Below are 13,163 nucleotides of genomic sequence, written 5' to 3' on the forward strand. Positions count from 1 at the left end.
CTAATAAGTAGACTTAATTATCCCTCTATATCATGTGTATGTTTTTTTTTTTTTTAATTTACATTTAAACTCTAACATCCTCACGATGGGAACCATTATTTTCCTCCTACCTAATATATTTCTCTGATTAAACTTTTTAAATTAATCAGAGAGCAAATCTGAAAATGGCTTTTCTAAATAGGCAATCTTTTCTCTGAGCATGCGTGCAAAGGGCTCTGATGAAATTGAAGCTGTTTGTATTAATACGTAAGACACCTTAAACATGTGTACAGTTCTTACACGCACAAACAAACAAACACACACACACACACACACACAAAGACGTATGGCAGACAGACAGACAGACAGACAGACAGACAGATAGATGGATAGATAGATAGATAGATAGATAGATAGATAGATAGATAGATAGATAGACAGACAGACAGATAGACAGACAGACAGATAGATAGATAGTTAGAATACTGCTGCCCCCTGTTGGTCAAAGCCTGCTACTGTATGCACTGCTGTGAATCTAAAATCTAGATTGATTTTTCTCATTTCACATAAGTACAAAGCAGGATGAGAATAGAATATTGAGTAGCATGTATTCAATTCACAAAGTAGTTATCTCATTTACAACATAAAGGTCAAGTTTACCAAGAGAAAAACATCTCCTTCACCTGTCTGGAACACATACATTGTGTATGAATGATTTATGAATCAAACCCAAGGTTCAAGGCTCAGCTCTGGAAAATTTCCTAAATGCATTGGGAGTCCTGGGAGGCAGCAGTATAGCTTACTGAAATAGAATCTTCACAAGTATTCATGCTATGCCACTGAGATCCTGGACAGAGACTGCGTGCTGAACTTTGCTTTGACGGTGAATATACAACCCTTCTTTCTCTACAATGCTACATTTTATCGTAAGATACAAGACTCACAGAAAGACCTGAGAAGAGAATTGATTCTGTCTTATCTTATGGTTACTATTATGATTTATTTTTGTTATTTGTCTTCTTGAATTGACACAGTAATTTTATCTCAACAACTCTTTTTTTTTTAAAATTAATTAATTAATTTTATTTTACTGTTTAGAAGAATGTGACCTTTGGGAAAGAATTCCGCGACACAGCCAAAACACATTCATGTGCCTATAAAGACACAACAACTTGAAAGGAGTGTGAATGGATGGCCATTTGCTGCATGGAGGGATAATGAAACGGGTGTCAATGATGTGAAACATTTGTTACATTAAACAGACAGGTACACAAACAACACTTCCTCTCTTCTCTCCTTCACCTGGACCTCCTGCTCTCCACCAGTCAGGGCAGATGGCACATAACGGTGTTTTTCTGAATGACAGTGGCAGTAATTATAGTTAAAAGACACAGGGAGTCCCTTTTTTTTTAGAAAAAAAAAACAACGTAAGCCTTTTATTCCTTGTTGACACCCTTGAGATGACAAATGAACGACCAATTAAATACAACTTCTTACTTCTACAAAGAAAGTCAAATAAATTGCAGAACACACGATCAATTAAATATGATACATTTGACATTAAATGAATACAATAATGGGCTTTAAAAATACATACATTATGTACAATTTTATTTACAATACAGTTTTGCTGAACAAAGCTTTAAATCACCCCAACCCTTCGGTAACTGTTACAATACTTCCATCATAAGTAGCAAACTTAAGGTAATGGTTAACCGTCTTTGTTTACACATTACATTTCTGAGTTTCTAATGCATAAGACGTGATGTTGAAACAAGCTCTAGGGTATGTGCAGGGATGTAGGAGAAATAATCCTGGTAAAGACGAACGGCCTTCACAGCACGTGGTATATGGGTATGGTAGTGGGGCTGTCTGGAGTGCTGCACTGAGAGTCACTGTTACAGGGTGACAGAGTGACCATTTCCCTCATCCCCACACTAGCCCCCGTGTCCACCGAGGACAGTCGGTCCACAATACTGGACAAGCACTGCAGACTGGACACGCCGGCAGTCCTCTCCACAGGGCCAACTGGACAAGATAATAGAATAACAACTACATCAGCGTAAGGGATTTGGCAACAGTCTAACAAACACAATGCCTTCTATTTAAAAGTCTAAACAAAAAAAAAAAAAAAAAAAGTCTAAACAAATAAAAATAAGTATTTATGCGAATTTAAAAATATGTGATTATGGGAAATAAAATGGATAAATAAATACAAGTAACAAATAATTAGCAAATAAATATAAGATATGTGTGAAATTATATTTATTTTGTGGGATTTAATCTTTTTTTTTTTTTTTTTTTCTCTGATCGCGTAGGGTTCTCACCGTTCTGTGCTTCATAGCTGTATGTGCTGCCAGAGCTTGTGTTCATCTGTGGCCACACTGGACTGTTGCAGTCAATCTAAATGAAGAGCACATCAAAATAACATCAGGAAAAAAGTGAACATATGAAAATACAGAATCCTATGTAGCTACGTTGTGACATTTCTGAATAAGTGTGATCAAAGTGTTAAAAAAAAACAAAAAACAGCAGTTCGAGTTCTTCATCTTTGTATTGAACTTCAGCTCTGTTATTTCACAGCCACCTTAAAGCCAAAGTTGGGAGGAACTCCCACGCTATGCAGTGTTCATGGCGTGGCAAATTGATTAGACCAGTGGAAGCCACACCAGTTTGTGCAAGATGACACTTTCTCTGAGTAAATCTGCAGAAAATCCTGGCACCAACAGAGAACATGCAGTCTGGAAGGAATGCAACACAGCACCCTCTCTCCTGCCAGGCTCAGTAAGGTGGATTTTCTGGGCTTTATGAGAGACCATAAAGTGTCCAGTGGTGGGAAAGTCATCGCCCTGACGCCATTTTAAAGCCCTGCTCTGATATTTTAGAGTTAACATATTTTGACTCATCTTCTCCAGAAAAACATCAATCCAAAAGCCCAGTAGTCAGATCACATATCCATGTCTGGAAGTGAGAGCAATTAGAAAAAAAAAAAAAAAATTCACACACATAAAAACCCCCCCAAAAAACAAAATGTCAAAATCAATGATAACACATACAACAAAACATTTTAAAATATTCTCTGCCTTTCTTGGTTGTTGGCAACACTGAAATATCAAGAAATAGCATGCAATTCCACAGTGCATATTCTGAGACAAACATTTCTTAGACAAATGACAGCAAAGTGTGAACTTGCCAGATAAAGGAAGGCAGATGTTGCTGGTAATTTATTTCAGTCATGCTGAGAGAGCGACAGAAAGAGCACTGAATCATAAGTGTGGTGTAGAGGTTAAAAAAAAAAAAGTATGTGGAGAGAGGAGGAAGTCTTGCTGGTGGAGTCATCCCTGGATGAAATATGCATTGACTATATCTTAATAGTGAAAAAAAAAACACTTTTGTACTCAGATAGCCCACACTCCAGGTGCATTTATTCAGTCTAATGTTGACCAGGTTTGATAACACATCTTACAGAACACCTGACTCCAGAGCATGCAGACAGAATAGAGTATGACTGAAGGTGAGATCTTGCTTGTATTTACCATGCTGTCGGAGCAGCTAGATGACGGGCTCCCAGGTTCGGAGCTACTCTCTCCAGGCAAACTGTAGTAGTTCTCCACCTGCTCCCGGAGCAGCTCTTGCAGACTCTCAATGTACTGGATAGCGTTGCGCAGGATCTCTACCTTGGGCAGTCGCTGGCTGGGGTTGGCTGAGGTGCAGCGACGCAGTGCCTCAAAGGCATGATTCACTTTCTTGAGCCGCCGGCGCTCCCGCATGGTGGCTGCCCGTCTCCGATCCACCGTGCTGGCCTTGCGCTTGCAGGCCTTGCAGGCCCACTGCAGGCAGTGTCCTGGCTGATGTGGGGCTCCAGGGGCCCGAATGTGTTCATCCTCCTCAGAACCAGTCAGCTCACCGGGGCCGAACTCAAGGGTTTCTGGGGAGGAGGCACAGGCACTGTCATAGAAGACCTGGTTTGGAGAGAAGACATCCATGGCTGCTTGGCTTGGTGTGGTGGGATAAGAACTCCGTGCGGAGGATAAGGGCCGTGAGGAGAAAGAGGGGGGAACCTGTGAATGATATGAAGGGGCTGCTGCCATGAGGCTCTCTTATATGCTCCTGTCTGGAGCCCTTGGCCCACATTGGTCAGATCTAATTACCATGCCCCATTGGGCCAGGCCGAGGGTGAGCTTCACTCCCCGCCCAACTTACTCACCCAAACACCCTGCCGAGTTTCCCACATCTGTATGTCGGGGTGTTTTCTCATTCAGCAGACCAGCTTCCACTGTGTTAGTCCTTTACGGAGTTAATTATGGTCAATAAAAGAGAATGTGAAATCCATTTTCAGAGTGAAAAAAATGAACTCTATCTCTACATAAACACCTGTTTAAAGACATTTGAATTTTTATTTCAAGTGTTCATGTTAAGATGCAGACATTAGGTCACCGCAACATCACATTAGATTATCTTTCTGTCCACATGCAAGTTGGCAGCAGCAATTTCGAAAATTAAGTGATCGTGCGCCCTTTTTTTTTTTTTTAACAATTTAACACCAAAAGTTCGAGAAATAATAAATGACTTCGAGCAAAACTTTACAAGAAAATACAGAGGTGACTCTTTTGATTCGATGCTAAAAACTAGTTCTAGGTCTAGTTTAAGAGAGGTCTAGGTATTGCAGAGGTTTCTCTGCGTTCTCAAACGAAACGGCCACTCTAAGAGTGCGGGCTAATTTTACGGTTAAGCCAAATAGGAGCGTTACAGATGCAGCCCAGCTGCAATGGAAGGTGTAACATTTCAAACTAAGACCGTTTACACTGGAGCGGCAATTCCTCTCAGAGGCTCTAAATGGCCATTGAAGGTGTCTACAACAGTGTGGCAGTATTGGTTTAAGGTAATTAACTTTGTTATAGGACGATTAACAACCTAGCTCAAAGCATTTTGCCTCCTACCCACACTTAAGGTATCTCAAATCAGTATAAAAGCGGTATATTCAAATATTTTAAAATAAAAAGCCTAAGAAAAATAGTAAACAAACAGTGAATGTTGTGCCTGACAAGACACTTGTGAAAATCGAGCACTTGAAATACTAACTTGCCCACTGACGTTTCGATCCTACTATATTTATGCTAAAGATTGAACGATTTTTAAAATAGCACAACGTTTTATTGAATAATAATGCGAATAGCATTGGGATAGGAAGCTAGTAAAGCACAAAAACGATCAGAGTGTTTATTATCAGGGCTCATAACATTGCTTATTTAAGTCATTGACGTAATTACGGGAGCTCCTTGTGTTGACAGCTCACAAAGATACAATACGGATATTTCGCACAACGTGTTAAAACATTTGGCCTTTCCCATCTATGGGAACAACGCACACCTAAGAAAACAGAGGGAATGCTGAATTGCCGTCGGAGTTTGTATTACGCACAGCTGAAGAAGACATTGCTAGGGGTCTCTCCTTACAAGTTGCCGTTCAGATCAAAGAGAATCGGTTGTGTACAACACGGACAACGAGAAAACCTGCCCAGCAATCGATTACAGAGTCTACCGAAGATTACACTAGCATATGTTGTAGCCTATATGTATATGCACTCTCATTCAATGAGCTGTTACTGACTTGTTTTGAGAGCAAGAGAGTTCGTGTTGTCTCTTGGGAAGCAATGAGTTTGTTTTTCAAGCACTGCTTTCCAAGGATTGTTGTCAGGGATCAGGGAGTGTGTTAAGTACAAGGCAGAAAGTGGGCTTTAACGGTGACTGGAGCCATTAGCTCAAACTTTCACATAATCCATAGTGGTATAATGTTTTGATAGCAGAATTATCCACTAATTATATGTAAATTTACTGGAATAATTTGTCTCCTCTAGATCAGTGGTTTATGATTACTTTGTAACCATGGTTAGGGACACGTAAAGCCTCTTGTTTTCCCCAGATACTTGATTAAAATCCTTTAACATCAAATTAGGAGCCAGCAGATCAGCAATCTAGACAGCTGGGATGAAAACATTTCTCTGTGACCTCCTTTTCAGCATTTCATCTTGAGTAAGCTTCATCCTACTTCTCCAAGGGCCAGATAGACAACACATTTTCAGCAATGAGAGTATCAGATCGTATCACATGTTCAAAATCTATGATTGGCAACAGCACTTGTCTGGCAGAGAAGTGAGCTGGACTGCCAACTGCAATGATGTGAGGAAAAGTCGCATAGCAGGATATTCTAGGAAACTCTAGTAAACGTCTGCATCTCACTTCCTGTACAGATTGTTGTTTTCATCAGTCATGACTTTGTAAGTACTTATACCCTTTTACACCTAAATCTGGAAAGCACTTTCATGACATCTAAAGTGAATTCAACATTATGACAAACAAAACATTAGGAAACTTGCTGAACATATCTGTTCACTCATTAGCTATCCATTCACTTACTAAACTTGATTACCAACTTCAGTACCACTACTGCATTTACAGTGTTCCCTACTACATCTCAGTTTCATCGAATATACTAAAGACTTAACTCTTAACACAAATTTGCTCTCATTTTAAAATCAGCCTCAGGCAACTAAATGTGAAAGTCAGTCCTGTGATGATCTGACTGGGTGAAATTTCCTGCTTGTCTGTCTCTTGAACACAGGGACTGCTTTTTCAGGGTTTAGAGAGCCATGTTGACTTGAGATTGTAGGACTGGTGATGGTGTCCAAATCCATATGTAACTCCAGGTAACTGTGAAATTTAGCCTTTGATTGGTTTGATCTGTGTCTGAAAACCTGATAATCACTCAGGAGAGAACATTATGTCGGCATTAGAGAAGAGGTAATGTCCTATGTTGGCATTAGAGAAGAGGTAATGTCCTATGATAAAAATGGTCCCAAACAAAAATGGATCAGTGTTATCAAGAACATAATGTACATTGTTCCATATCACGAAAAACACATTTCCATTTCCATTTGTACATTGGCAATGCACTTACATAATTGTGGAAATAGAACATGGTTTTTTAAAGTGATTGTCTAACATCAAAACAGAGGACCAGTGAAAAATAATCAAATGTTCTGCCACATGGCTATAAACAAATTTTATTACACACCACATATGAGCAGATTATACAGTGTTTAGTGTCCAGATGCTGTTCACTGTTTTATCTTGTAGGACAACCTGTATTTTGGCTTCAGTCGCCACAGTCTTGTGAAATAAGTCATTGATAACATTTGTGTGCATGTGTCTTATAGAAAGGGCAGACCAAGAGGTCATAGGTGACAGTGTGTCAGACAGAGAGATCAGAGAAGAGGACTTGACAGACTGCACACTGTGGAAGATGATGCCAGCACAGCAACTGCCTTGTCAGCATAAATACATCAGCCCAGTCCAAGAGCAGAAAACACATATACAAATCTCATACATTTGGACTGGAATAGCTGGTACCGAGTCAGACGTTTTACATGCTGGGAAACCTAAAAACCTCAAGCAGGGTCCCTGGTTGTGTGGATTGGAAAGTAATTAGGGACTATGTTAGTATGGACGACTGTGTTATCACCCATGGCTTTGCAACATTTTTTCCTCTCTAAGTTTCCATCTGCGATCAAGAGATAAAATAGATGCTCCAAGTTTGGGGGGGGGGGGCTAAACGTACTGTAGGGGCCAGAGCTGCTGGCTGCCAGCTGGAACAAAGAGAAAAGGCAAAGGCTATTTCAGGGCCAGCAGGATTTTATGGTCTTTTAATGCTCATAAATCTGGAGAAGCTGGTGACTATGCTGGCAAAACCAAGCAACAGCATACTTTTGGGCTTTGGAAGAGGGTTAATGAGGACATTAGAGTGATCAATTAGCATCATCAGTCCCACAAGCTTGACAACACAACTTTAAATTAGTCTGAGAAGCAGTGTTGAAGTGTTCGCATCTACCAATTGCCATTTATAAATATGGAAGTAGACAGTAAGAATGGGTTATTGTGGAGGTTCATGACACCATAAATGTTTCAGAACCCAAACAATTAAAGCAACTATATGTGGTATAGTGTGCATAAAGAGACTGTGGTTTTGAAATCTGGTAGACTGCATCCAAACACAAACTTTTTCCTTAGGGAAAACTTTGGGTTCAGAAAATTGTGATGTCGAATCTGTACCAAGTTATATTAAGCTTTATGGCAGTTAAATGAACAGTTATTTACCAAAGTGTACTACATTTCAGTTTTCATCTAAGTGATGAAACCACAGAATACTTAAATAAACTGACACTTTTTTCAGCAGCCCATACAAGTTTTTCAACATTGTATACTCCAAAATAAGCAAGAAAAACAGCACCTGTATATCTGTTTTTCAATTTATTGTAAAGTCGATATTTTGTATGAAATGGATTAAACCGTTCTTTTATTATTAATAAAATATAGTTATATTTTTAATAATTACAAAATATATACACAGTTCTTTTAAACATAGCATATAAGTTTAGAGCTGTTATACTCCAGAAATGAAATTATTATTACAAAACCTTGGGACCTCGAAGAGACAAACTTGTGAAAAATGCAACAAACAGTAGCCCACAATAAATAACATTAAATCTGAAACATTTACACGAGCACGTGGAATAGTGTAAAATAATATTATGGAAATGTGAGATGGTTCCTTCGTGTGTTCATTGCTTTCATTAATTCCTGCTTCAGTTCTCCGTAACATCCTCGGTAGAATTTCCTTTCATCTCTTCAGTAGAAATACTGTCCACTATGGATGAGAGACGTCGAAGGCTGCTTGATGCCGACGACTCCACTGCTGTTTCTGCAACAAGTTAAAAAAATCTAGGTAAGGTATCCATTTATTTAAAAATAAAGAAAGAAAAAAAGGGAAAAAAAGCTCTCTGCATTAGGATACTTTCCCTTAGTGAACTGGAATTTCTGCATTTACTAACCTTCTCTTTGGTTCGTCATTGGCGCTCTGGAATGGTCAGCATTACCCTGCCAGTTTTGACAGGGCTTTTTCCAGTTGGTGGACACCTGAATACACAATACATATTTAATATTTGTTATATTCTTACTTGTTTACGTAAGCATAATATTAAAACGATTCCTTTTATTTCTATGAGACTGATCCAAATTAAGCCAAAATTGATAACTGAAAGCGCTTACATTGTGTTGTTTATTGTCATAATTATAAGGGTCATTATTGGATGTTTTGTCTTGTTCGTCCAGTGTATGCAATAAATCCTGCAATTTCTCAATGTAGTTTATGGCGCTGCGTAAAATCTCAACTTTGGGCAGCCGCTGATTAGGATTTGGGACCGTTTTTTTCTTCAGTGCGTCAAATGCTTCGTTGATCTTTTTAAGCCTTCTTCTTTCCCGTAACGTGGCAGCTTTACGTCTGTCAGTCGGAGCAGACTTTCTTTTGCAGATTTTGCAAGCCCATATGAGACACTGTCCCTCACAATGTGGTTGAAGCCCTGGAGGTGCAAGAACGTGTTCCTCTCCGCTGCTGTCACCTCCAGTCTCAGACGGAACGTGGTCTTGCCCCGGTGACAAAGGGCTGTCATTCTCCTGATACAATGGGGATACTCCTACCATATCCAAGTGCTGCAAGGTTCCATGGTCTCCATCAATATAGCGTATGTCGTTGAAAAAGTAAGAGCTGGTCTCAAAAAGGTCCATCATATTGTTGTACCTTTGGACCCCCTTATGTTTTGACAGAGACACTTTTTGTGGTTGGCATTTAAATAGCTGGGTGACACAAGTCACAGGGCTTAAATATAGAACGTGAAACACTATCCATTGCTTAGCTGTCGCCGTGCATCAAACTTTTTTTCTTTCTTTTTTCAGTAAGTCTTTACTACAAACGGAGTTTGTGTACAAAATATATACACATTGTCACTTCCCGAAAGCTGAAGCTTTACTTTAAACTTATACGACGGGTGTTTTAAATATCTGTTTCATGGTCAAACGGCAACATAATGTACCACTGGCATCTCTAAAGCTCTCAGTGTGCGTGAGGGCTGACTAAGGCCTAACCCTTATGGACGAAACTGTATTGTGTTATATTTATAAGTAAAACCAGCCCTTGTAAAACCATCTTAAATTCAGGTTTAAGATAAGGGTCCAATGTTTCTGCGATAGTATAGTCCAATGACACTTTATCAGAGAGTGTATTACCTTCCTTTACCCATGCTATTCAGCACGAACAACCTTTTCGGATCACAAATTACATTCAAAATCTAATCTTACTATGAACTGATGGAGCAATTTATTGTTTTCTTAAAGTTAAACTTTGCATCATTAAAATTGGTGGACAATGTTAACTTGGCATGGTCTTTCATAAATAGACTGGAATGTACTCATGTGAATGCTTCTGAAAAACTCACGCATGTGTAGTATAAATAGGCAGACTACCAGGCTCATTCATCTCAAATCAGTAAAACACACGAAAGCCTTCTCCAAGCTGCCATGCGGCTTCCACCTTTTTAAATGGGATGTTTTTTTCTGATGAGTGTAGCAGTCAAAGGCTCCTATATCATGCTGGACATTTTGCAAGACATTATGCAAGTGGCCTGTCTGTCATACTCATTCAAAATACATGTAGAAAACAATATGACGTTGAATTAAAAGAAGATGATAAAAAAAAAAATTGAAGATTTTTAAAGGATGACAACCACTGTTGATTGGTTTTGGGGCTGTTTATAAGAGTTTTTTGGGGTTTTTTTATTCGAGGGCATATTTCTGAGTATTTAGTGTAGGGACTGTATTAATAGCATGATTGTAGACAAGAAATTGAGTCTCAGAAAAGGGATACATCAAAATTTCTAATTTTTTATATTTGAGCACTCCAGCTAAATTATAGGATTGCAAGTTGGTTCTCAGTAATTAGTAATTTATTTGCCACTATAATAAATATGATCCATGGCTGGTTGTTATTACATAAGTTTGAATGAAAAATAAGCAGGCTTTAATTTAACAATAACTGCTGTTTAATTACAATGTCTCAACCATTATTGGAAAAGAACTTAATCACTCAAATGATTTGTAGATGATTAAAAGATGAAAAACTCTTTTGATTTGTGTTTAAATGTTAAAATGCTTGATTTGATTGTTCCACTTGTTTACTGTGACTTGATGAGCGTGTTGACATAGATCCGGATCAGGCTGTTCATGTTGGTTGAGCAACATGAAGGGTTAAATCTCACAGATGCCAATGCCTTTGACCCGTCTCATGTTACCATGTTGTGGAAGGTTATGACCTATAGGCTGTTTTCTTGGTAAGTGTAGAGAGCTTTGGCTTTCACAGAGCCTGTGTCCGTGGATGAGACACATTTCAAATAGTTGCGTTAATGCTTTCAAATACTTTAAAAGTCAACTGTGTTTTGCACACCTCTTGTTTTACCACTGCTGTGTTAACGCATTCAGGTAATTTTCTGTATCTGTATATCTAATTACATAGAGTTCTCTTTAACATTGGTTTCATGTTGAGGGCACTATTTCATGCATCTTGTAAAGATCTCCTCCTGCCTGTCAAGACACAATATTCCTATCAGAAAATAAGGCTTAACAGACCATGCCTAATCTGTGAGTTTTATTGTCAAATCCCAAACACACCTGGAGCTGGCATCTGTCTATCCACAACTCTGAGACTGCCTTTCAGTCCATATTCCATAAGAACAGAAGCCCAGTGTTTTATTTGTGCCACTGGGACTAGCTAACAAAAGCCTGTCTTCAGGATCAGTAGTCTGTTTTATTACAGAGCATTTTTAAAGGTATAGTTTGGTTCTGGAGGCTGGATAAAAACAGCACAGATTCTGAACATACCCAGTTATATGTAATGTCTGATGTGTGGCAAACTTACATGGTATATTGTAACTGGAAAAAACTCATTAAACAGCACCTCAGCAAATATCCTTATTGAAGTATACTAAGGAGACATTCCCTTTGTTTGTTGGGGGATAACTTATGGTCACAGCAACTGATCTATTTGGTCTTTTTTCTTTTCCTGTTCGTAGAGACTGAGGGCAGAGGTTTGGTTCTTTACTCATGGTTGATAGTCACATAGAACAACCCCAATACTAATAATAGTGAGTATGAGACATAAAAGGTGAAAATATTGCTTCCCACCCCTTCTTTCATGCACACCAATTATTTATTATTCATAGCAACTGCAAGCACTCAGCAAGCTTCTCTGTAAAGTATAGTCTATTGATTTGTTGTCGCTCAATTCATTCATTTAAACTCCAGTGAAATGTATCTTTTTAAGTGAAGGCTTAAACATGTTTTGATGACTGATCAGACGCTCTAGGCTAGTTTATGTGTTTGGTTTTGATCGGAGCCCAACTGGGTTTGAAAATCATGACTAAAATCATGGTTAATGTTAGGCACAGGAAACATTTTTCACATGTGATTGCACTTGATGAGTGAAGATTTACATCATAAAGTTTGGCAAATGTGAGAGACTTGTGTCCCCCCCATCCTCAGTGTGTCATGCCTCTGAAGATCCATCATCTGTTGTGTCAAGGGGGTGACACTTCAGCTGTCAGGGAGAATCACGGAATATCCTGCCAAGAAACATAAAGTGTAAGGATCTGTTACCATGGAGAAAAGACGTAATTATAACTGTGGTTGCTGTAAATCCACCGAGAATTCCAGCCACATATTGGCAATGGGACCGGGTACGTCACTGATCTTTCTGTAGAACTGCATCTACATCACAACTCAAAATAAAAAGAAAATGAAATGTAAATGTAAGTTTATTCTGAGCAACACTTTAATATAAAAAGTATAATCACTGTTAATGTCAATACTACATTTAAGTGAAATTTGAATTCATTTTTGCATTGAAAACGCATTGTGATGTGAGTTTGTGATGTCCATACTGTAAAATATCTCACAAAAGAAGTGTTCATCCAAAATTTTAAAGTTTCTGTTATTTGTTCGTTTTCAATTAGACTTGTCATTCTATTTTCAGTGTGACAAATTTAAAACTTGTTACTAGGCCAATCCCCTTATCCTTTCTTCATGTTACGTAACATCGCTTATAAGCACCAGTATTACTGTCCTTCTGTCAGAGACTGCATTACATGGGTTTAAAAATAAACATGACAATGTCAACAGAGAGGACTGCGTGTGCATTCCAGCTAATGTGGAAATTTACAAGGAATCTACCCAGTGGTCCACTGTAGACTGAGGCTGGACTTCCATTCTGAACTGGCTCAGAGTGTGATCTCTCTAAAGCGC

The 13,163-nt window shown here is 38.7% G+C and overlaps 2 protein-coding genes across 2 annotated transcripts; both read right to left on the minus strand.

The window, feature by feature from the left end:
* Positions 1 to 1,813: 1,813 nt before the first annotated feature.
* Positions 1,814 to 3,965, minus strand: myf5 (myogenic factor 5). The gene is made up of 3 exons (XM_030767237.1): positions 3,516 to 3,965; positions 2,307 to 2,382; positions 1,814 to 2,007 (listed from the first exon to the last, which is right to left on the minus strand). Exons 1-3 carry the CDS (start codon positions 3,963 to 3,965, stop codon positions 1,814 to 1,816), a joined length of 720 nt encoding a protein of 239 aa, XP_030623097.1.
* Positions 3,966 to 8,620: 4,655 nt separating this feature from the next.
* On the minus strand, positions 8,621 to 9,602 carry myf6 (myogenic factor 6). Its single transcript, XM_030777742.1, has 3 exons — positions 9,084 to 9,602; positions 8,867 to 8,951; positions 8,621 to 8,736 (listed from the first exon to the last, which is right to left on the minus strand). Exons 1-3 carry the CDS (start codon positions 9,600 to 9,602, stop codon positions 8,621 to 8,623), a joined length of 720 nt encoding a protein of 239 aa, XP_030633602.1.
* Between the last annotated feature and the right edge of the window lie 3,561 nt (positions 9,603 to 13,163).

Source organism: Chanos chanos, chromosome 1 (genome assembly GCF_902362185.1).
Source record: "Chanos chanos chromosome 1, fChaCha1.1, whole genome shotgun sequence".
Taxonomy (NCBI): Eukaryota; Metazoa; Chordata; class Actinopteri; order Gonorynchiformes; family Chanidae; genus Chanos; species Chanos chanos.

Coding starts and splice junctions, on each gene's coding strand:
- myf5 (XM_030767237.1), bottom strand. CDS start 3,965: ATGGATGTCTTCTCTCCAAACCAGGTCTTCTATGACAGTGCCTGTGCC. Junction 2,383..3,515: donor CTAGCTGCTCCGACAGCATG/GTAAATACAAGC, acceptor CTCTTCATTTAG/ATTGACTGCAACAGTCCAGT. Junction 2,008..2,306: donor CAGCTATGAAGCACAGAACG/GTGAGAACCCTA, acceptor TATCTTGTCCAG/TTGGCCCTGTGGAGAGGACT.
- myf6 (XM_030777742.1), bottom strand. CDS start 9,602: ATGATGGACCTTTTTGAGACCAGCTCTTACTTTTTCAACGACATACGC. Junction 8,952..9,083: donor ATGACAATAAACAACACAAT/GTAAGCGCTTTC, acceptor TTGTGTATTCAG/GTGTCCACCAACTGGAAAAA. Junction 8,737..8,866: donor AATGACGAACCAAAGAGAAG/GTTAGTAAATGC, acceptor AACTTGTTGCAG/AAACAGCAGTGGAGTCGTCG.